The 24,757-nt window shown below is 42.8% G+C and overlaps 1 protein-coding gene across 8 annotated transcripts in view; it reads left to right on the plus strand.

Annotated features, from left to right (window-relative positions):
- Positions 1–22,349, plus strand: part of RNF111 (ring finger protein 111) — a 50,859-nt gene extending 28,510 nt beyond the window's left edge. For 2 of the 8 annotated variants that reach the window (XM_083475657.1, XM_083475661.1), the window contains exons 4-14: positions 6,234–6,397; positions 7,008–7,205; positions 8,106–8,419; positions 9,382–9,631; positions 10,379–10,745; positions 13,077–13,202; positions 13,991–14,117; positions 16,906–16,998; positions 18,332–18,427; positions 19,515–19,618; positions 20,980–22,349. In XM_083475657.1, coding sequence (XP_083331783.1) covers positions 6,234–6,397; positions 7,008–7,205; positions 8,106–8,419; positions 9,382–9,631; positions 10,379–10,745; positions 13,077–13,202; positions 13,991–14,117; positions 16,906–16,998; positions 18,332–18,427; positions 19,515–19,618; positions 20,980–21,097 — 1,957 coding nt within the window. In that variant the 3' untranslated portion in view covers positions 21,098–22,349. Of the gene's footprint in view, positions 1–6,233; positions 6,398–7,007; positions 7,206–8,105; positions 8,420–9,381; positions 9,632–10,378; positions 10,746–13,076; positions 13,203–13,990; positions 14,118–16,905; positions 16,999–18,331; positions 18,428–19,490; positions 19,619–20,979 lie in introns of all 8 variants that reach the window. The other 6 variants (XM_083475664.1, XM_083475658.1, XM_083475659.1 and 3 more) reach the window with 3 other exon arrangements.
- The last annotated feature ends 2,408 nt before the right edge of the window (positions 22,350–24,757 follow it).

Consider the following 24,757-nt stretch of genomic DNA (forward strand, 5'->3'; position numbering starts at 1 on the left):
CCAAAACGGAAAACTCTTTCGTCTAGCGGGTTTTCCGTCTTGCGAGGCATTCGTCTTGCGGGGTACCACTGTAGTGTGAATGCTGTTATGCATTCTGTTAAAGCTTTGCCTTAGAAATAGAATTTGGGAGGGGGGACTGTTTCTCCACAGAGAACCAGCTGCTTTGCAAGGCCCAAAGTTTAATTCCTGGCATCTCTAGAGAAGGCTGGAAAGGACTCCTATCTGACGCCGCCAGTCCGTTTAAATCCCTCTGAGCAAGGTGGGCCAGTGGCCTAACATGGTTTATAGCAGCTGCTTATGTCAGCTACCTTTAAACTAGAACATTGCTTTCTTTGTCCTTTCAGTTCTTTACCTCAATATTTTGTTAATTTCGGCTGCTCTGTCTCCGGGTCTTGAGTTTCTCTAGCTGCCATCCTGGGTTCAAAATGGAGCTTTACTAAACAAGGCAGTGCATGACTTCAGGCTGAAAACACAATTTATTCGCTCTATGGTTACTCTCAAATATATTTACAGCTACCTCATAATATATCTGCCTCAACACAGGCAACCAGTTACCACACAATTCATTTAATAGGATTACTTCATAGCTTTCCAGTGTGAGTCCTTCCTGTGCCTCAGGCATATGAAAAGTTGGTCCTGCCATTGTATAGGAATGTAAAGTAAGTCAACAAATGTGAGTTTACTTTTAATACATGGTTCCTTTTTTCTTTTCTCTCTCATTTTACTCTAGGCCTCACCATCTTCCTTGCTCCTGCTTCATTAAACCATATATTATTATTTTATTTGTGCTGCACATGAAAGCCTCTTTCCATCTAACTGCAGGAATAATCTGTAGTTGTACTAGGGAGAGATATGCAGATAGTTCTCAAGTTGTCAATTATTTTGGTCTTTCATCTTGCAGCAGTGCTTTAAATTGTCATCCTGGATGTAACTCTGCTGATAGATGCCGTGATGCCTTGATCAAAGATAAATGAATGAACCTTCTGAATTCAGTCTCCTCAGCAAATGAGAAGAGACCCAAGCAAAGTCTTGTCTCCTCCCTTTTCAGACTCTCAAAATGTATGGATCCCTCACCCAGTGGAACTGATGGGAGCTTTGCCGTTAGTTCTAACAATACGTACATTAAAAAAAACAACCCAATCCCTTCCTAGTCTAAAATTTTTCTGCCACCCTAAGCCCCTTCCCTCAGCATGCAGAGATTCCTGATCACAGCTGATAATATGCAGCTTATTGCCTATTTAAAATCATGGGATCACGTTTGTTATTAAAGATAATATCCAGCTTATTGCCTGTCTAAAATCATGGGATCAGGTTTGTTATTAAAGATTATTTTAGCTGGAGTTTTCACCCCAGTTTTATGCCCAGCACGAGTATCACTCATTTGTCCATGGATTCATCAAGCACTGGATTCATCAAGGAGTCCGATTCCCTACTGGTTCAGTCAGTTGGAATCAGTTTTAAAGTAGGAAAAAGAAAGCAAAAGGAACTTGCATGAGTCCATGGTCAGCCTAGGCCAGAGCTTTCCAAACTGTTTGTCACAACACCAGGGTGGATAAAAATCAATGATTTTTATTTTATTTTTAATTTAAATCAGATTTTTTAAAAATTAAATTGGATTTTTTAAAATTTAAATCGGATTTTTAAAATAAAATGCTTTTGGAGGAAAAATCTTTCTAAAGATAGTTTTCTATTTGTTACATTATAGTCCAAAGTCTATTCATCAGGAAATAAGGATTTGTTTTAAGTTTTACATGTGTGCTAAAACTCAGTCTAAGTTTATTTTTTTTAAACCATTTAACCACATCAATTAACAAACATGGATACATATGCTATAATGTTATTGTTTCAGTTAAATAAATTGTTTAAATTGTTACTAAGGAAATGACTTTTTTTCTCTTTCCAATAAAGTACAGCAGAAAAGTTGTCCAAATATAAACAGTTAACTTATTAAACCTCACCATAATTTCGTAGTTATCTGTCTATGTATTTCTGATAGTATAACCAAATCAGTAATTTTTGATATAACTGTGAAAACTACTCTGAAAATTTATTATTCCAAAAAAACCTTCATCTGGTTGTCAATATTAAGATTATAACCAGCAAGAATGAGTCTTTCTGTGAAAAAATGATTTAAATCAAGTCTTACTGACTAGTGATTTAAATTGTGATTTAAATCGGTTTGATTTAAATCAAATCCACCCTGCATAACACATTAGTGTGTCGGCTGCAGTGTGTGGGTGTGTCATGTGAACGCTCCCCACGCTCCTCCCTTCGGTTTGCTAGTTAAATTGAATTACTGTGACGCGAAACGACGCATGTCTAAAAAGTGTGTCACAAACATGAAAAGTTTGGAAAGCTCTGACCTAGGCATTGAATGAACTGAAGACTAGGAAATGCTGAAACTGCAACTTTAATGTGTACCTGCTTACTTTATTGACATTGTTGTAAAATACTGACATACAGTCATGGAAAAAAGAAAGTACACCCTCTTTGAATTCTGTGGTTTTGCATATCAGGACATAATAACAACCCCCTGTTCCTTAGCAGGTCTTAAAATTAGGTAAATACAACCTCAGATGAACAACAACACATTACATATTACACCATGTCATGATTTATTTAACAAAAACAAAGCCAAAATGGAGAAGCCATGTGTGAAAAACTAAGTACACCCTTACTGCTTTCATAGGAATTAAGGGACTAAGTAGCAGACAGGTGCTGCTAAGCAAATGCCTTTGCTTAATTGATCATCAGCAAGTGTGTCCACTTCTATAAAAGCCAAAAATTTAGCAGTTTGCTGGTCTGGAGCATTCAGGTGTGTTTTAACACAATGCCAAGGAGGAAAAATGACACAATGCTCTTAGAGAAGCAATTGTTGCTGCCCATGAAACTGGGAAGGGTTATAAGGCCATCTCCAACCAATTTTAAGTCCATCATTTTACAGTGAGAAGGATTATTCAAAAGTGGAAAACATTCAAGACAGTTACCAATCTTCGCAGGAGTGGACGTCCCAGCAAATTCACCCCAAGGGCAGACCATGCAATGCTCAGAGAAATTGCAAAAAACCCAAAAGAGACATCTCAGGCTCTACAGGCCTCAGTTAGCATGTTCAGTGTTAATGTTCATGACAGTACAATTAGAAAAAGAATGAACAAGTATGGTTTATTTGGAAGGGTTGCCAAGGAGAAAGCCTCTTCTCTCTAAGAAGAACATGGCAGCATGACTTCGGTTTGCAAAGTTGCATCTGAACAGACCACCAGACCTCTGGAACAGTGTCCTTTTGACAGATGAGTGGAGATGTTTGACCATAATGCAGAGCACCATGTTTGGCAAAAACCCAACACAGCATATCAGCACAAACACCTCATACCAACTGTCAAGCACGATGGTGGAGGGGTGATGATTTGGGCTTGTTTTGCAGCCACAGTACCTGGAAACCTTGCAGTCATTGAGTCGACCGTGAACTCCTCAGTATGCCAAAGTATTCTAGAGTAAAATGTGAGGCCATCTGCCCAACAATTGAAGCTTGGGCAAAATTGGGTCATGCAACAAGACAATCATCCCAAGCACACCAGCAAAAATACAACAGAATGGCTGAAAAAGAAAAGAATCAAGGTGTTGCAATGGCCCAGTCAAATGGCCCAGTTCAACCTAATTGAAATGCTGCGGCGGGACCTTAAAAGTGCTGTGCCAGTGAACCTCAGTGAACTGAAGCAATAATGTAAAGAAGAGTGGGACAGAATTCCTCCACAACGATGTGAGAGACTAAAAGTCATACAGAAAATGTTTACTTCAAGTTATTGCTGCTAAAGGTGGTTCTACAAGCTAGTGAATCATAAGGTGTACTTAGTTTTTCACACATGCTTTCTCCATTTTTGCTTCATTTCTGTTAAATAAATCATGACACGGTGTAATATGTCATGTGCTGTTCATTTGAGGTTGTTAAACCTGCTAAAGAACAAGTGAATGTTATTATGTCCTCATATGTAAAAAAAAAACAAAATTCGAAGAGGGTATCTTCTTTTCCCCATGACTGTATACAGTGGTACCTCGGGTTAAGAACTTAATTCGTTCTGGAGGTCCGTTCTTAACCTGAAACTGTTCTTAACCTGAGGTACCACTTTAGCTAATGGGGCCTCCTGCTGCCGCCACATGATTTCTGTTCTCATCCTGAAGCAAAGTTCTTAACCCGAGGTACTATTTCTGGGATAGCGAAGTCTGTAACCTGAAGTACCACTGTACTTGGGATCTTTTGCAGAATGCTCTAATTTTAATTCAAAAAGTAAAGGTAACTTATGTTGGCCTCTAAGAAAAGTTGCAAATACGTAATAGGGCAATAGCCCTATTAGGCCAATCAAAATATCACAAAATAGTGTGTACGCTTTGGAATTTTCTAGCGCACACCATCAGGCTAGATAGTGAGGAGAGAGGGGGGAAGGTATTTTGACTGTTGTTAAAGCCATGCAGTCTATGCCTTGTCAGAGTTATTTTGGTTTCCTGATCTTTTGGCTTCTTAATTTTCCTAATACAGATTTTGTAATTTTAATTCTGTGTTGGCAAAACTCTTGATCCAATCAAGGATGCAGTTATGAATACTCAATTTAACAGTCTAACATTACTGTTAAAATGGGTACCTATAATTTGATCTTTGATTGGATGAAGGGTAGTGAAGATGCTCTGGCAAACTTGAGATTCACATCATGCTTTTTCTGAATAGGCTATGTAGTAAAGGGTTTGAGTATTCAGTTTTGTTGCAGTGGCTTCCTATTTTTGTGTAATGAGGTTAAAATAGTATTCATATATATCAAAGGATATATAAACATAATAAAAGTATGAATTTAGATTTGAGGCTGTTGCATATAATGACACTACACTTGCTCATTAGATCTGTACATTAGTGATGTAAAAGGTAGCATTTGTGCCATTTTTTACTCTTATTTTAATGTGCATTCACACCTGCAGTTTAACAGTTAAGCTAGGTCCAGTCTAAGCCTTGTCCTTTTGAATCTCTCCCACTCTGTAATTCAATACTCTCCAAAGCCACACTGCAGTAGAAAATCTGTTTACATATTCTTGGGGCAATGAGACTGGATTGTGACAGGTCATCATGGACAGTATGTGGTGGACCACCCTATATCTACTTGGGGCTAAAATTTTGCAAAGATAGCCCATGTGCTATTGCATGGTACGTTCTTAAGAGAATGCAAACTCAAGATTAGTTGACACAGACTAGTTAGTGCCACTATCGTTGAGAGTCTTGTGGACATAGAAAGCTGCCTTAGCTTTCTATTCAGACCGTTGATCCACAGGGCTCGTGCCAGACATTTTGGCACCTGATGCGAACCACAAAATGGTGAGCACACACACACACCACTCCAGGGCCAAGAGGTTGCTGTGGCATGGGGGTGGGTAGTGGAGTGGAGGCAGATCCATCCTCCAAGGAGTGCACCTCAGCCATTGCTGCAGTGGCAGTAAGCTGTTTGCCCCTTGGAGGCCAGATCTGCTGACCCTGTGGATCCTGCCACCTGAGGCAGTTGCCTCACCATGCATCCTGGGTCAGCTGGCCCTGGCTGAACTATCTAGCTAAGAATTTTCTCCACACTGAAGCGGTCACATGTAATGAGAAGCCAGGCTTTCTTTTTTATTATTATTAAGATTTTTTAAATTATTGTTATTATTATTTCATTAATTTCAAACTTCAAATTTGTTACACGTTTCTCTTGAGGAGCCAGACTTTCTAATGTGAACAAGTAGCATGTTGGTGGACATTGCCTAATCACTCTGGTTTCACTGTTCCCCGGCATGAGTTGGATAAACAAACCAGGCTGTCCTGACTTCTCATTATGTCCAAGCCAGGGTTTGTGACTTGTTGTGGAGCAGTAAACCATGACCTCTGCTTCAGGTGTAACAGGTAGCCAAGGCTGTACACCAGCCAGTCATTAAGTTTGGCTTCAAACAAGAGTCTCCTCCGCCTGCCCTGCCCCCAGACCTACCTGGGGATGCCAGGGATTGAACCTTGGACCCTAAATAGAGCACATGTTACTGAAGGTGGCCCACAATTGATCTGGAAAACAAAATACCACTTAAAACAAAACTCGGTTTTGAATTGAATTGCCGTATCTGAAGCTGTTGGTGGTACAGATTGGAGAAGTGATCATCTTACCAGACCTGTCATGGTAAAAGAAGAAAACCTTTGTTTTGAGTTTTCAGGCATTTGTACTTTATGCTTGCAGGTCTCGATCGTCACTTGGGCATTCTCGATCCCACTGGGGCCACAGTTCAAACTCGCATGCTTCACGGCCACAGGAGCAGCGGAACCGTAGTAGAATCTCCACAGTCATTCAGCCCCTGAGACAGAATGCAGCAGAAGTAGTGGACCTCACAGTGGATGAGGATGGTAGGTTGCAGCAGTGACAGAGCCTTGACCCTCCCATCAGGCCGATTAGTGTTCTGAAAAGAAACAAGATGTGTTAGCTGGCCATTGAAACTCTTGACTTTTGGATTGCCATGTTAAAAGCTGCTTGCATCACATAAGGAAGTGCAGACATGATACTTTGTGGTCTGGCCAGGCTCAGGGCTGCCTTTCATGATGTTTCAGACTTGGGATAGTCTCTCTGGATCACTCCTATGTTTGCATACATGCATCCTCAGATGTTACTGTTGGCACCCTGAACTTTTGCAGGCCTGCCCCCCAACACAGATGCGATCAGAATAAATCAGGGGTTGCCAGCCTTTTTTCAGCCCATGGGCACATTTGACACAACAATGTGAAATTGATCCTGATATGAATAACTGTGGAACTATTGAGGTTGGTTCTGTAAATATCACTGTTACACTGGTTCTATGCACCAAAGGGTACTGTTTGGGCGCAGCCAGCCACATAGTAACCCCACATTGTCTGTCTTGTGTTTGCCCAAGATCTGTGTCAAATGAGTTCTTAGTCATAACCCACTTAAACAGGCTGCAGGAGCTTAAATTTCTTTATGTTGTTTGTCATTTTTATACAGAGCCCACTGTTGTGCCAACAACTTCATCTAGAGTGGAATCTCAGACTGCAAATTCCACGTCCGATGGCGGCCCTAGTGTCACGACCTCAGAGCAGGTCTCTGACGTAATTTCTAGCATCTCCAACAGCCAGTCCTCCTTGGCCCCAGAGCCTTTGGTTGTCCTCGCCAATAGTGGGACTGCAGGGAATCCGGCAGGAGGTATGAATTTTTATTTTTTTTACTACTCTGCAGTAGGTGAAAATGCCGGCTTACCACAAAGTTGATGTGCTTACTACTTTGAAAATGTAGTGCATGCTTTTGCTGGAGAGGCAAAGAATTTCTGGGGCCAGTGTTTCCTTCCTGTGTATTTTTTTTATTGATGACATGAGAGTCTAGTACAGGGAGCTGCAGTGAATTTTTTTTATCCGAGGGTTACCCAGTTTGGGGTCAATCTGTTGTCCTGGGATAGCAAATGTAGACTCCACAGGCTCTTGAGGTCAGCTCGACTCTGTTGTGATCCTAGTAGGGGAGCATGTGTTCCTGGGAATGCTGGGGTTTCTTACTGAAAACGTCGTAATGGCAAACATTTGAGTGACTGCTTGTACCTAAACTCACAGTGTGCAGCCCCAGGAAAGTTTGAAGCACATTCCAGGGCATCCAGTTTGTAGGGGCTGCTGGTGAGTCTTAACAATTTTCTCTGGTGCCCAGTGCAGAGCGCCTCAGAATGCCCTGTAATGCAGCTTGTGCAGAGGAATCCCACACCAGGGAGCTTGACACCTTGGCCTAAGTCTAGCCAAAGACTGGCTACTCTTCTTGCAGTGGCTCTCTGGGCCCTCCCCATCATCTGCTACTTGCAGGTGCTGAGAATTCGAATCTAGGACCTTCTGCATGCAAAACAAGAGGGGTGGAGGAGGGGAGTATCATGGAGCAGGGCATGACGAACTGGTACCGTGAACAGGAGCGTTTCACACTGCAACATTTTGTGGCAGGTCACACTGGTCTCACTTTAATAAACAAATGACTAATCCAGTCGTACACCCTGCAGAGTTTTCAGGTTTGGCTTTTACTGTACCTGTGTTACCAGCTGAGCTCACGTGTTTCTTTCACCCCCAATTTAAGATGACTCAAGAGGAAATACCTCAAGTACAACACTGGAATCTGGCCCTCCTGCAATGCCAAGGCTGCCATCATGCTGCCCCCAGCATTCTCCATGCGGCGGCTCCTCGCAGAACCACCACATCCTGGGGCACCCTCACGCCAGCTGTTTCCAACAGCACAGCCATCATTTCCACCATCACCACCACCACAACCCCCACGCAAGCGTCCCTCTCTCACCATCGTTCAGCGAATCCAGCTGCCCTGTTGAAAGGCCTCCCCCAGTGCCGGCACCTGCAGGATCAAGTAGCAGTTCTGGCACCACGTACCATGAGCAGGCAGGTTTGATTGAGAATGCTTCACTGTGGTGATGGTGAAGAGTTATGGATAATAGTTTCTCCATGTGCTGTGCAGAGTGCTTTTTCTAGGGTACTAGGCTGCTAGCCTCAACTGTCAGAAGCAGTATGCCTCTGAATAGCAGTTTCTGGGAATCACAATTGAAGAGAGCGTTGCTGCGCTGATGTTCTGCTTGTGTGCTTCTTTCAGGCACCTGGGAGGCCACTGTGAGAACTGGGTTGTGGACTAGTTGGGCCTTTTGGCCTGAGCTAGTGGGCAGGCTTTTCTGATGTTCTGACATACTAATGCACTACATGCTGCCTCAGGGCTGCTACTCAGGGCATCCTCTGCAGGTCTCAAGGCAAGGAAAGGTCTATATGGGGGCAGACATTCTCTCAGATATTTGGGCCCCAGGCTGTAAATGTAAATGTATGCACTCAACCCGTTACCCCCAAAACATCCGGAGGGCAAAGGCTGGTGGAGATGAAAGTGGGATTAGGGAGAGTTTGGAGTTAGGGTATCTGGCAAGTGAAACTCTGATTTCCCCCATGCCTTTCTGCTGGCAGGCCTCAGTCATGGCTTTCCCCAAGCACTACATGTGTGCCCGACTTGACCAATATAGCCCTTGGTTAGACCCAAGGAGGAACTTCTTATTTCTGAAGCCTAAAGTAGCTCTTTGGGTTCCTCTCTTTGTGGAGATCAAATGGGTTTCCTCATATCTGCTGACTAGCAGGTTTACAAGGAAGATGCCAATTTCATGGTGAAAAACTAGTTGCTGCCCTCTTGATAAATTTACCAATGGCAACCGTTAATCATAACACTCAGAGACAAAAGCTTATTTAGTCTTTTGCTAATGGACAGCATTGTGCATATTGGTTTTTGTGTGACTTGTCCTATAGGAGCCTTTTCATCACAGTTCCACAAATATTCAAATAATCTTTTGTTTTGCTCTCCCTCCTTGCAGCAGGCACTCCCAGTGGACTTAAGCAACAACGGCATAAGGAACCACGGAAGCAGCTCTTTCCACGGAGCATCAGCCTTTGACCCCTGCTGTCCAGGAGCCTCTTCCCGAACAGCCGTATACGGGCACCAGGCGGGTGCTACTCCCAGCCAGCCCATTGCCATAGATGGATACAGTGCGAACATGGTTGCCCAGCCCCAGCCACAGCCACCACCCCAGGCTTCTCTGGCATCCTGCCGGCATTATATGTCATGTAAGAATGACTGCAGTCTGTGTATGTGTGGGACAGGGGAGGCCCCCCAAGGATGCCGTGCTTCATATTGGCAGCTGGCAGGGTCTCTGCAAAGTGGTGCAGTTGGCAGGATGCTCACCCTACTTGAGTGTCCAGAGGAGGGCAACCCAAATGGTCAAAGGCCTGGAAAAGATGCCTTATGAGGAACGGCTAAGGGAGCTGGGCATGTTTAGCCTGGAGAAGAGGAGGTTAAGGGGTGATATGATAGCCATGTTCAAATATATAAAAGGATGTCACATAGAGGAGGGAGAAAGGTTGTTTTCTGCTGCTCCAGAGAAGCGGACACGGAGCAATGGATCCAAACTACAAGAAAGAAGATTCCACCTAAACATTAGGAAGAACTTCCTGACAGTAAGAGCTGTTTGACAGTGGAATTTGCTGCCAAGGAGTGTGGTGGAGTCTCCTACTTTGGAGGTCTTTAAGCAGAGGCTTGACAACCATATGTCAGGAGTGCTCTGATGGTGTTTCCTGCTTGGCAGGGGGTTAGACTCGATGGCCCTTGTGGTCTATTCCAACTCTATGATTCTATTCTATGATTCTATGAGTGGTGCCGCCTTCCCTTGTGGCAGGGTAAAGCGAAGCGTCTGCCATGGGCATCTGATTTTTTTGTTTGGGGGGGGGTGCTGTCAAGAGCAGCAGATGATCTTAGTTTAGCAAACAGTTGTAATGAACTAACCGGGTTTGTTGTTCTCTGCTACCCCTTTTCAGATGCCTCTTTGACTCGGCCGCTTCATCATCAAGCTGCTGCATGTCCCCATTCCCATGGAAACCCCCCTCCCCCTGTCCCCCCTCAGCCGCCACAACCCACTTCGCAAGTGGACTATGTCATCCCTCACCCCGTCCACCCCTTCCACCCTTCCATATCCTCGCATGCCTCTTCCCACCCTGTCCCGCCTCCGCCGCCCCCACACCCGTTGGCCAACGCTGCTGCCCCAATCCCACAGCCCCTCCCAGCCACCCACCAGTCTATTTCCCATCACATCCCTGCCACGGCATCTCCGGCCCAGAGGCTGCACCCTCACGAGGTGATCCAGAGGATGGAGGTCCAAAGGAGAAGAATGATGCAGCATCCGACGTAAGTCAGGCTTTAGCCTGGAGGAGGAACAGGCAGAGGGTGGATAGTGGCATGGAAGAGTGTCAGCTTCAATGAGGAAATAAATAAAAAATTGTGCAGTAGCACCTTGGAGACCAACTAAGTTTGTTTTGGGTATAAGCTTTTCATGTGCATGCACACTTCTTCAGATATAGGAAACCTTATACCCAGAACAGCTTCGATGAGGGTTCTTTCTGAATCCTTTAGAATACAGGCAGATCACCTGATCTTTTTTTGCTGTGTTCCCCAGTCTGGCACCCACCAGATGCTTGGGACTGCAGCAGCTCTCATCAGCTGTGCTGGTTAGGGGCTGAGAGCAGGGAAAGCTTGAGCCCTCCAGATTTTACTGAACTACAACTCACATCATCCTTGGTCATTGGCTATGCTTGCTGGGGCTGATTGGATTTGTAGTTCAGCAACATCTGGCAGGCCAAAGATTCCCCACGTTGTCTTCCAAAGCTTCTGGGGGGCACCAGGTTGAGGAAGACTGTTCACCCACCTAGTTGCAATTGCCAAGAGGTAACTAAGGAGCTATAAGTCTGCCTCTGAACAGCAGCTGAAAGTAAACTAGTTACCTTTTTCTTTTAATGCCACCTTTCTTCCTATGATCTCAGGTTGGTAGACCTGCTTCTCTCCCCACCCATTTTCCCCTCACAACAACCTGTGAAAGAGACTGTGCAGCTAGTGGTTGATTGGCCCAGGGTCATCCAGTGAGATTTATGGCTGAGCTGCAAGTTGGACCATTGTCTCCTCAACCTTATTGTTGTTTAGTTGTTTAGTCGTGTCCGACTCTTCGTGACCAGAGCACGCCAGGCACTCCTGTCTTCCACTGCCTCCCTCAGTTTGGTCGGACTCATGTTTGTAGCTTCGAGGACACTGTCCAACCATCTCATCCTCTGTCGTCCCCTTCTCCTTGTGCCCTCCATCTTTCCCAACATCAGGGTCTTTTCCAGGGAGTCTTCTCTTCTCATGAGGTGGCCAAAGTATTGGAGCCGCAGCTTCAGGATCTGTCCTTCCAGTGAGCACTCAGGGCTGATTTCCTTCAGAATGGATAGGTCTGATCTTCTTGCAGTCCATGGGACTCTCAAGAGTCTCTTCTAGCACCATAATTCAAAAGCATCAATTCTTCAGTGATCAGCCTTAGGCCAGTGCTATAATCAGGACTCTACATTGACTCTTAGGAAACTCTGAAGAAAGGATTGAGGGGTGGGAGGTTAACTGGTATTTGCTGTGATGTAAGGAAGGTCTAAAAGCTGCACTATCCTTCTCCTTCTCCCTGGGCTTTAATTTGAGCAGAAAGCTAAAGACATGAATGGATGTAAATAGTTGACTCACTTCTACTTGGGAGCAAATCTCATTAAGAACAAGAACCTATCATCTGCACTCAAATGTTTAGCTGTAATGGAACTGCTATTAATTGAAATGTCAGCCTCTGTCATTTTGAATAATTACATCACAGCAACTCCATCCAGTTTCTGGATTTTAAAAAGGAATGCTAATTGAGATAGGGCTTTTCACTTGATATTCATTAAAGAGCTTGAGTAACTGAGGCTTAGTTATTAGGAAATGGGAAATAGGCAAAGGTCACCTCAAGTCTAGAAGTTCAATACATCTGCGAATCATTTTAGGAATATGCCATTTTTATATAGTACTTAAAATATCCTGTGTCAAGCATGTACAGCGGTAACTCGGGTTAGGTGCGCTTCAGGTTACAGACTCCGCTAACTCAGAAATAGTACCTCGGGTTAAGAACTTTGCTTCAGGATGAGAACAGAAATTGTGCTCCGGTGGCACAGCGGCAGTGGGAGGCCCCATTAGCTAAAGTGGTGCTTCAGGTTAAGAACAGACCTCCGGAACGAATTAAGTACTTAACCCGAGGTACCACTGTATACAGCCTTTCCCACATTTATTTATTCATTCATTCATTCATTCATACTATTATATATCACTGTATAATAAAATATATCTCAGCAGTTTACAACAACATAAACATAAAACCAGACAATAAAATTATAGAAAGTTAAAAACTTGTTAAAAGGGGGGGGGGATAACCAAGCATCAAAGGACTATTTGTCCACAAGCATCACCCCCCCCCACTAGCCATGTACTTCTCAGTGAGGAATCTTCCCCCCTCGCATTCACCAGATTGAACTTTGGTTGAGACAGGGTGGGGAGGTTGTGAATGAAGCAGGCTGCTCAGAAATGGAAGCTGAGAAACCTATCACCCTTAGGCTGCAGTGTGAGGTAATATAAAAGGAGAAAAGCTTTGCATTCCTAAGGTTTCAATACTCCTGCTTTCCCCACCACCCCCAGGAGAGCACATGAACGACCACCGCCACATCCTCACCGGATGCATCCCAACTATGGCCATGGACATCACATTCATGTACCACAGACAATGTCTTCCCACCCACGTCAAGCACCAGAGAGATCTGCCTGGTTAGTAAGCTCTTACCTTCTCTTTATTTACATCAGCAAAACATGGCATAGCAACCTTTGCTTTTAGAAGTTATAGCAAAGCATCCCTTGTTCATCATACTTGCAAAGACAACTGATCAAGAATAAATTCTTAGTTTACTGTAGATCAGTTCTTTTTGTAAAGGCTGCAAATGCTTCTTTGAGTTGTTTTTGAGTTCTCCCTTAAATAGGCTTAGTTTTTAATCTATTGCATCTGTGTCCTATTTTTTCTCAAATCAACTGTGAGAGATTTCTCATTTTATCCTCACAAGTGTGAACCGGTCTTGTGCTACAAATTTTGTTTTTGTTTTATTGTTTTTGTCTGTGCAGGGGTTATATTGCATTACACGATGGTTGTTTGGTAAATTAGTAATTGTATTTTATGAGTAGGCATATTGCATATTGCAGCCTTTCTCAGCCCCTCCACGTGCTTTGGACAACAGCTTCCAACAGCACCAAGTAGGGAAAGGCTGGTATGTTTCATTTTACGTTTTATGAAAGCCGCCTTGAGAAGGCTTTGCTTTAGAAAGCATCTAACAAACCTGAATGAAAACAGGCATTTTGATCCGGGCCTAGAAATAAACAGATAATCAACACCGAACTCTTACTTCCAATGTTTATGTGCAGTATCTCCAGAAAACTGCATGAGTCAAGGTTATTGCTGCTGTGAAATAATTTCATTCCCTGAATAAGGAAGGTGTTGCTGCCTTCACTGCCTAGAAGACGGGAACTAGCCTGACTAAAAGTGAACTCTCTCCTTCCCCCAATAGGGAGCTGGGAATTGAAGCAGGAGTGACTGCAGCTACCTACCCCCCAGGCCCGCTGCATCCTCACTTGGCTCACTACCACGCACCTCCTCGACTTCACCACTTGCAAATAGGTGCTCTTCCTTTAATGGTAAGGAGAACAGCTCTGAAGCCACTGCCAGTATTTGACATTCGCTGCTGCACAACAGCCACTGGGCGCAGCTCCTCCCTTCTGAAAAGAGTGAGGATTGTGTCACAGAGTCCATGGCAGGTTGTCCCTGCTTCCATTTCATTTGAAATTTTGTTCCTGGGAACATTGACATATACAAATATTTTTGTGAAAAAAGAAAAAGGTGGGCTTCCTAACTCAGGGCTGGGAAACCTGTTGTTCTCCGTATGTTGTTGGACTCCCAACTCCTGTCAACCCCAGCCAGCATGGGATGGTAGGAGTTGTAGTCCCGCAGCATCTGTTCTGCATCTCTGTCCTAACTGGCAGGGATTTGTATTGGGTTTAATTCGCCCACATTTCTCATTGGAAATCAGAATATAACCCAAATTAAATTAGCCAGTAGTACATTGACACTCTGCATCTGATTTTGTTGTTGCTGTTGCTTAGTTTATAACTCACTTTGCAAGGCTAAGTTATAGCACTCCTTGATTAACTGGAAAGTGCTAAGAGGATTATCTTCTAGTTACTTTTGCTACTGTTTAATTTCACATTTGATGTGGTTGGTGGAAGTAGTCTTGAATTCTAGCACCCCCTCTATTTTAATACAAATATTGGGGTTTGAGATTACAGGAAGGGCATATTGGAAGCAAGGATGGTTATTTGCTGCTGGTCTGACGCATGAAGTTTTTATGTGCAATTTGGCAGAATCTGAGATTGATCACAGACTCCAGAATAAAAAGACAGTTTATGCAAAAGGAAGAGACCACTTTTGATGAATTCTGGCAGTTCTTGACTAGCTTTGTACCTGAATAACTTTTTCCAGTGGCATTACTTGACTGCTTAGGCTCCTGAATTAGAAAGGAAAATTTTGCTTGTAGTACCACAATCCACGCTCTGCGATTCTGGTTCACAAGATGACACATGTCGCTGGCTTTTCTTCTTCATGTGCTAGATGAAATGCTAGTTAAAATGATAGCACCTGGATTGTCAGGTTCTCTTAGGAGCTTATGGCCCCATGTTGTTGGACTCCCAACATCCCTCAACCCAGCTAGCATGACCAGTGGTCAGGGATGATGGGAGTTGTAATGTAGTAACATCTAGAGGGCCACAGATTCTTCATCCCGGTTGACAGAGAATGTCATGAATGTCGTACAGCACTTAGCGTAACTGTGCAAGTGGCTTATGCATCACTATCTTTGACCCTGTGCAGCTTGTCAATGTCAGAGACTACCACTTACCTAAACGTCTTACCTAAACGAAATCGTTAGAAAATTTCTGTTGGAAAAGCAAAAGAGGTGCGATCAGATGATGGTTGACAAAGGAATTAAAGCTTTTATTTGTGCCTTTTTTACAAAGTCCTGAAGGATGGTCTGTGTAAGTAGAGTTGCACCAGTTATGGCTGGTCTCCAGGAAATTTCTGGATTTGTGAGTTGATGGCTTTCTTTACTATGCATAAGAGTAGACTAGAAATGCTCTAGTTAGTCAGCCAGGTGGGAAGGCGTCATTTCTGCTAAAGTTAGTTCCAGGTCATTGGAAGACAGAAAACCATCCTCATCTGAGCGTTTATTGTTTTAAAGATTTAGTCCCTGCTTTTCTATCCAGTGACCTCTATTGCATCTTAATTCAAGAATTACAGGATCTGAGGAACTGGGGTTTGCTTGAACTTGTGAGGAAGTGCAGAATGTGGAATCCATCTGATAGGCATCTAGCTGTGGTGAAAACTTTCTCAACCTCCAGTTCTTTTGACTACTTCCTTGTTTTAGGCATGAAGGGATACTGGAATGTCCGTTGTTTCATTTTTGCTTTGCTTGGTGGGATGACTTTAACTCGAGATCTCTGTGGCCTTTTAGGGGACAAGATATTCTGGACCCCAATGCTAGCAATGCTGCAAAAGCAGCCTTCACCATCAGCAGCCTGCTGCCGCTCAATATGTTTTGGACTATATCTTTTATCAGCCCAGCCAGTATGCCCAAAACATCTGGAAAGTACCAGGCTGGTGAATACTGCTCCCCAAATATTAGGCCAGCATTCTTGGAAGTGGGGTTGCTTGCTGCATTCTTACTGACTTAACAGTGCGCATTGGGATTTCTCTGTTGAAGGGACTTGCTGTGTTCCCTTTGGGGTTTGTTTTTTGTTCTCATCTTTCCATTAAAAAGTGTTGGAATTTCTAACGGGTGTGTGTGTGTGTGTGTGTGTGTGTGTGTGTGTGTGTAGGTTCTGAAATAACATGGTGAGGTTGCGTATGTGGAGGCACGCACCAACAGTCAATTCAAATTGCAGTTTATTCTAAGTGTTGTATCATTGTTGGACGGAGTCCCTACCCTTTTAAGACCATAAGGTATATGCCTGTTTGACTTATATGCGAACAATGCATGAAGCTGGCTAGCTAGGGAACTACTTTGACTTGTTCTTAGATAATTTTCAAGCTTTGTTATAATAACCATCATCATGTTAGATTTCATGTCTACTATGTTTGAGGCACATAATTTGCAAAAATGTTTCTGAAATATTCACACCTTAAGCCTTGGTTGGGTGAGAACAAGTCATCCTCTGGACCAGGTTCAGACCATGTTCTGAATAGTTTCCTTCTTTGAAAGAGTTTGTTTCTAGGAGCCCTTGCAAAAAGAGAAAGGATGGCAGGATCTTCCAGGATTCTGTCAATTGCTGATGAGAATTAAAGCAGCAGGGTTCTGTATTTTTGCAACATGGACAGTAAAATACTCGAAACTGTTCTGCAATTAGATTTAACTCCATTCTGCTATTTGAATAGGTTCCTGACATGGCGGGCTACCCTCACATTCGTTACATTTCATCGGGATTGGATGGAACTTCATTCAGAGGCCCTTTCAGGGGCAATTTTGAGGTTTGTAATAGAATAAACCTGGCTATGTGGCAGGATTTTTGCTTGAGGGAACACGGGGGAGGGGTACATTGCAGAGTTAAATGTAAACTAATCTGGTTTTAGATTATATATTTTTAATGACCTCTGGCCTTTTAATTATGCCTTGGGAACAAGGCTGGTGTTTAAAAAGCATAGAATACTTTTTATTATTATTATGCAGCAGTAGGTGGCAGTTAATGGACTATGTACTGCAATAAATGTTTATGTTGAGAGGATGCGGTACTGCTAGAGGTGGCTGGCTGAAGGGGAGGACAGTTGGCGTTAAACTGTCAATCCTCTTGCTAAATTGAAGCTGGGCCACGTTTGCAGCTGAAGTTTGTTATGCACATCGGAGAAATTAAGACATCGGATGCAGAGAGTTAATGAACTCTTAATGTTCTAGTTCAGTCTTTCCCAGTCTCATGCCCTCTGGATGTTGTGGGCTACAACTGCCATCAGCCCCCGCTAGCACGGCTGTATGATTCTGGGGCTGATGGGAGTTGCAGTCCAAAACATCCTGTGGGCGCCAGGTTGGGGAAGACTGTTCTAGTACATTGGAAACATGTTCAGGAAGTGCTTTCAATTTAAGTTGTGTTCTTGGGGCCAAAAACGGATTGCTGTGTTTCAGCCAAAAGCCTTGGTGCTCTTCTTGTTGTAGAATCAGGAAGTGCAGCCTTTTCAGTGCATTTTATTATCATCCTACCATCATTATTAAACATGCAACAAACCATCCTGTGCATAAGCACAAGAGTTAAGCTGACTGCTCACCAGCAAGCTGAGCTGACATTATTTGAACCAACTAGGTATCTTCCAAAAGCCTGTGGAGCCCTGACAAGGGGATTGAGGGGGGTCTGTTTCATGAAGATTATTTGCAGACCTTGGATTGCAGAGTCCTAAGGCAATGATGGGGAACCTGTGCCCTCCACAGATATTGCTGGACTACAACTCCCAGCATACCTGACCATTGGCCATGCTGGCTGGGGCTGAGAGGAGCTGGAGTCCAACAACATCTGGAGAGTTACAGGTTCCCTATCCATGTAGGGACTCAAGAACCCCCTTAAGCACTAAACCACCTCATGCTGAGCCTCTTTATGACATCAGAGCAGGTAAGCCATTCGCAGCAAGAGGGGCTGATGATTGACAGGACCCCTGTGGTATTAGAGGAGATCAGAAATAGAAAACTGCTTACATACTACTTTTCAAATAACATGCATGTAAATTAAGTAGTTGAGACAACTGTTTTGCCATTTGAAGAATGAATAAATGATTGAGAGGACCAAGATATTGAATTCTCTCGGTTCCTCCTTGATTCCAGGAATTAATTCATCTGGAAGAACGTTTAGGAAATGTGAATCGTGGAGCTTCGCAAGGGACAATTGAAAGGTGCACATATCCACACAAATACAAAAAGGTGAGCATGTCTTAGGGGCTGTTTCAGGGCCTTGTGGAGGGGTGGGAATACATTTTGGACAACTAAACTTGCAAATATTAGTTCCACAAATTCTTACTTACCTATCTGTAAATAATAGAAAATAGAACACACACCCCTTTAAGAATGTACTCCCCAGATCGTGACTAGATTGCTCTTTTATAGAAAGTGACAAATGACATGTTTTGTAAGTGTAGCTGGCCTAGGACTGCTACTGGATGCTTCTCCTTAAGGAGCTGAAAACGCAGTTCTTACTCAGTTCTGGAGCCTTACATTGTTTTATCGTTTAAAAGTTCAGAATTGTTAATAAATAGGTGAGAGGGACAAGTTCCATCAAATGTCAACACATACAAACTAGCATGTCAGGAGAGTCCAACCTCTCCTTTCCCCTGATGTGCACTTTGTATTTGTAGGGACATTTGATCACCCAAAAGGTAGAGCCACAAAAACAGGCATGTAATACAAGCCTGCTGATAGTGTAGCATGCAAAAGTGATTTGTAGTAATTTCAATCCTAGCAATCCTGCCAGTGGAGCTTTAGTTTTTATTATAGTGCTGAAATTGAGTTGGGGAATAAGAGTTGCCTAAAGCCACCAGCGTCAGCTGACCTGAAATCTGAGCTTTTCAGCCCAATTATCAGGCCTGCCTATTGCACCACATGAGTTTGTGCCAGCTTGTTGCACTATTTTTCCAGGATTATACACCAATGCATATTTTAGGATTGGAGCCCCATACTTCATCATCACTATTGGTTTAGTTTTCTAATGTAATGTTGTTCAGGACTGGTTTCCCTTTAATTTTAGATTCTTTAGCTTTCTTAACTTGTTAAGGTTGTTGCAAATGTCTATGCCAATTTAATCACTGAAGTTTAATATGTTGTTAAAATGATTGTGGGGAGGCTAGAAATGGATGGGTTGCTTAGCCTGATTGTTGCATTTTGTTAAAACCTTCATGTGTGTACTTCCAATGCAGTCATAACAGAACTGATAAATGTGCATAAAACAGATCTTACTCAGTTTGCCAATAATGTCATCTCTGCTAATAAGGTAACAACTGATTGGTTCTCACAGAGGAAACTGCACTGCAAACAAGATGGGGAGGAAGGAACTGAGGAAGATACAGAGGAAAAATGTACCATTTGTTTATCTATATTAGAGGAAGGTGAAGATGTCAGGTAAATAACTAAAAACAAAACAAAACCCCAAGCCAGGACCAAATCCCTGGCGTTCTAAAAACCATTTTAGAAATGTTGTTTCTCAAAATTGAGGGTTTCTAGATGCATTTGGGAATTCAGTCTGTTCCAGTCCCAGTTAGTTGTCATCAGTACATTGGCAGTGCCATAATGAACTGTCATCAGAAAATACTGTTAACAGGATTTTTAGAGGTCATCAGTTAACAGGACTGTAGTGTATTGCCCTTTTGACATTTATAGGGCCTGAAGTGAAAAAACTGAAATATTTATAATGTTTCAATAAGAAGGAACATATCATCAAAACATACTTAAAGCAGAAAAATAGCATTTAACACAATAGTAGTCCCAAAACTGAGTTTCATGTAGCCACCTTCACATTGAGTGTTGTTGAAAAGCTCTTCCTTGCTGCAGTGCTTCACCTGGAATCATAAATGTTTAAACACTTCTTAAACATGATGTGGACAGGCCATAACTCAGCGGTAGAGCACCTGCTTTGCAAAAGGTCCCAGGTGGTAAAGCTGGGAGAGACCCCTGCCTGAAACCCTGGAGAGCTGCTGCCAGACAGTGTAGGCAATACTGAGCTAGACGGACCAGTGGTTTGACTTGGTTTAAGGCGACTTCCTTTGTGCTTTTCCCATGCTTGGAAGCCAATGCATGCCTGCACTGCCGCTGCCAGGATTATGTCAGAACTAGGGTGCGTGCACTGCATGTGATTAGAGCAGTGCTTAGTAGGAAGGAGTGGGCATGGCTCACCCATGCCTTTGACCATCTTCAAGACTGCATACTTCTGCTATTGATAAAAAGAAAATCCCCTACATCCCCTTTTGTCAGTGGCAGTCTTTCCTTGCCATAGACAGTGTCAACTCTTCTGCAATGACAGACCTTAGGACAAGCTCTGCTGTACTGTTCCAGTTCAGCATCTTGAACCATCTAATTTAGTGTGTTTGGGGTGCTAGTGTTATTGTGGCTGTGTGCTTTTAGTACACCCTCAGATCACCATATAATACCCAGGGAATTGCAAACCTTTTGGGGGGAAAAGTTCTGACTTTCATGGTTGCAGAGAGAAGCTTGCAAGGCCAAGTAGAGACTCAGAAACTAGATGGTGCACTAAGGATCCTTTTTACAAAATATAGGTGCCCTATGATACAAGACCCATCATGTTGGAAAGAAATGCCACAGCCTTGCTGACAGTCAGATCTCCTAATCAGTATGTTAAAATGTGATATAAAATAAAGTAGGGTTGGTTTTTTTAACGGAGGACCTTTTTTATGATGTATGTTTTCAGGTAGCCATTCTTGCCTGTAAAGTGCTGACCGCTCTCCTTCCATTTTTCTTGTTCATAGGCGTCTTCCATGTATGCATCTCTTCCATCAAGTGTGCGTAGATCAGTGGTTGATCACAAACAAGAAGTGCCCCATTTGCAGAGTGGACATTGAGGCTCAGCTGCCAAGCGAAAGTTGACACCCTTTTGCCTAAAACCTCTTGCTCTTCTCCTTCACGCTCATCCTTCCTGGTACTGCAGTCAACCAAAGATGGCATGACTTACCTGTGCAGATGTTGGAAGCATTTGAACCTGCTAGAGTGCTGTTTGTCTGCTCTATGGTATACCTAATGCTAAACCTACAGTTCAGTGTATTTATAAAGCTTTTCTTTTGTTTGTTTAGACCGTACAGTTTTCCCTACTCTTAACACATTTTCCTGTACATTTTGCATGGTTCCTTGTATTGCATTTCTTTGCACATGTTATGGGCTTAGTGACCTCTCCAAACTTGCAGGCAAGATTATCTGCTTTAGAAAATAGAATTGTGTGGTTTTTTTGTTTTGTTTTGTTTTTTACATAGAGTCAGGCTTATTCAGAGTATGATTTCACTCAATACTAACCTCAGAGTCCTTAATTTAATCATGTATTTTAGTTCTAAATGTATAAAGATCAAAAAGGATATTATTGTGTTTTTAAGACATTCCTTAATTAGGGGGAAAAGCTGCTGTATACTTGTGTTGGGGAGAGACGCCAAGCACTTCTCCTGCACAAGCCTCCTGAAAGTGAATGGGAGCCTTGTGAGAGCTCTGCAGGCGCTGTTCGTTCCAAGTTGCACCATCCATAATAAATAACTGGGAACATAACCTTCAGATCCTTTGATTTCAAATGGCATAACCCATTATTGGATCATCCTTTTCAGATCAAATGTTCATGTTCTTAAACCTTCAGCACAATGCAGATATATTTGAATGTCAATATTAAAAACATTTAGACTGCTGTCCGATTGTATGTACCATTTTCTTATGTCTAGCAATTTGAATTTCTCTAACGTAATATTTTGCTGCTGTGAAACAGCTCTAATGAACACTAAATATTTGATTTCAACTAGCTGGGTTGTAGATATATGCAGATTGAATAAAATAAGTTTGCAGGAAAACAGGGGGGAAAGACAGGCTGTTTTTATTTGTTTGTTTGCTCCTCAGTCTTAATGCTAAATTCATCTAAAGATCTGCACAAGCTGGTTTTGTAAAAAAAAATAAAAAATACAAAAATTGGGGTTGGGGGTTGGGGTAACAGCCACAAAGATTAAACCAAGACTTTGAATTTAACTTCCTAAGGCAAATATCCATGACTTCATAGAACTTTGAAAGGTCCCTTGCCCTGTCATGGGAACTGGGTGGTGTTTTTTTTTTTTTAATTTAGTTTTACAGTTAATAAAGTTAGCTGAATCCACCTGTCTCCTGTGTTGTTTCTAAGGCTCAATTTGCATAATTTGGGGAGTGGGTTAGGAATCAGACTGTTAATGCTGTTGCTAGCTTTGTACTGACTGCCCTAAGATCAGGCAGCCCCCCCAGGTACAATGGATGAATGACATAATTCCCATTGTGCCTGACCACAGGCCATGATGGTTGGGCCTGAGGGGAGTTGGAGTCCAATAACATCCATAAAGACACAGGTTATAAATATTTTATTACATACAGAAATGTTGGCTGCAAAATTAAGCCCCCGATCCAAATTAGTATAAAACTAGCCCCAAAGGCTGGGTTTTGAACTTTATTATCCTTGAACAGCACTTCCTACCCACCAATGATGCATGACACGCTACCTCTGAACCTGGAGATTCACATGTCTGTGCCCACTGGGGGGGACAGAATAGAGAAGTACAGGAAAAGAAAAAATGCTACTGGACTAAGGCTAGCCAAAGCATCCCCCCCCCCCCAAATCCTGGTTATAGTTTCAATATCACTCTCCAATTGTGGTGAACAAGGGAGTTCTATTGTGTACATTCATTATGCCTCAATCAAGATATCTTAAAGCCGTTAATTACTGTGGGCATACTGTGCTTTCTTAATCAAGTTCTAATGAGGACTGATTTTTTCTAGTACAGTATGTTAGGAAGCTGGCAACATATAGCTAATTTTTTCCAAGGCCTATAGTAGCATCACAAAAGGAACACAATGCAATGTAATGAAGAGATGATTCCAGCAAAATTCACTGCAGCTATTTAGGATTCAGAGAGAGAGAGCACATTATGGATTCTTGAGTGATGCTAAGAACACCTTTTGGGTTTGGTCTGGGTGTTTTTTGAAACTTCTGAATGCAATTCCTGCATTGTTTGAAAGACATGAATAATTCCTTTTTGGAAGGTCTAGAGCAGGGGTCAGCAAACTTTTTCAGCAGGGGGCCGGTCCACTGTCCCTCAGACTTTGTGGGGGGCCGGACTATATTTTTTTGGGGGGAAATGAATGAATTCCTATGCCCCACAAATAACCCAGAGATACATTTTAAATCAAAGAACACATTCTACTCATATAAAAACACACTGATTCCTGGACCATCCGCGGGCTGGATTTAGAAGGCAATTGGGCCGGATCTGGGCCCCGGGCCTTAGTTTGCCTACCCATGGTCTAGAGATTCATATAACTTGGGTTGGTTTTTTTTGCTAAGGGACAGTGATATCCAGGCTTTCGTCACAGACGCATAGAATTGAAAGGGAACCCAAAGGTCATCAACTTCCTGCAATTCAGGAATTACAGCTAAAGAATCCCTGACAGATGGCCATCCAACTGCTCTTTAATAACGTCCAGTTAGTGGACTAGGGGACTAAATTAGTTCCTTAAATGTTCCCTGGCACCTCCTTCCCAAAGCCTGGGAAGCTCTTGACTGGCTTAGGGAGGCCCGATACTCCCATAAATTTTACTGCACTCCACTGCCTCCAATGAAGGAGAGTGCACCACCTTTTGAAGAAGTCTGTTCCAGTGTCAAACAGCTCTTCATCCTAGAGGGATGTTGCAATCCTCACACTAAAATGATAGACATAAAAGATGAAAGGCTGACATTACTAACCTGTGAGGTCATAATGCGGGGTTGAGGGAGATCAGCTGAAGGTTTTGTCTTTGGGGTGTAAGCCTGAAGGCAGGTCTGGCACGTCCTTCAAGGACCCTTGCCTTTGTCTTCTAGGCTCCCTTACCTGCCACCACCAATATCCTGGGCACCCCTGTCTCCCATGGGTGGGTAAAGGAGCAGTAGAGAAGCTGGTTGCATTTCCTGGCATATTATTGTCAAAAGTGGGTGTGCAGAAGCAGTTGTGTTTTGAAAGTTACAGCTAGGCATGCAGTAAGATAATCAAAACACAGAGTTAACTAGCCTGGATCCATCACCATACATTTCAAAGTATCATCACTGAGCTGGAACATAACACTCAATAGTCTGCATTGAATCCCTTTTTAAAAACTTGCTCAAAACTATTTTTTGTATGCAGTAAAAATAATAAGAGTGATAAAATTGCTTTTTGTTTTTGCCTTCTGTGAATATAATTCCTTTCTGTTTAAACAAGTAATCTGACAAAAGATGTCAATCTTTACATGGGCTATTTAAGAATAAAAGCAGAACTGCTGCATGAAGGGCGTAGTTGAGGTTTTCAACTGTATCACAACTTTCTAAATTATTAGAATATCAGATGGTTTGAAACTGTTAGAAGCACAGCTTTTCCTAGCAGATGGCCTTACAAACCAGTTTGCATTTTGTCAGGTAGCTGCACTTGAGAAGTTTCTAACTGCATCCAGAAATAAATTCCGTCATTAGTAGACATATCTCATTAGAGGAATCTGTTTCATAACCCATTAAAAGTAATCCCACAT

Source organism: Podarcis liolepis, assembly GCF_965112155.1.
Source record: "Podarcis liolepis genome assembly, chromosome: 14".
Classification (NCBI taxonomy): domain Eukaryota; kingdom Metazoa; phylum Chordata; class Lepidosauria; order Squamata; family Lacertidae; genus Podarcis; species Podarcis liolepis.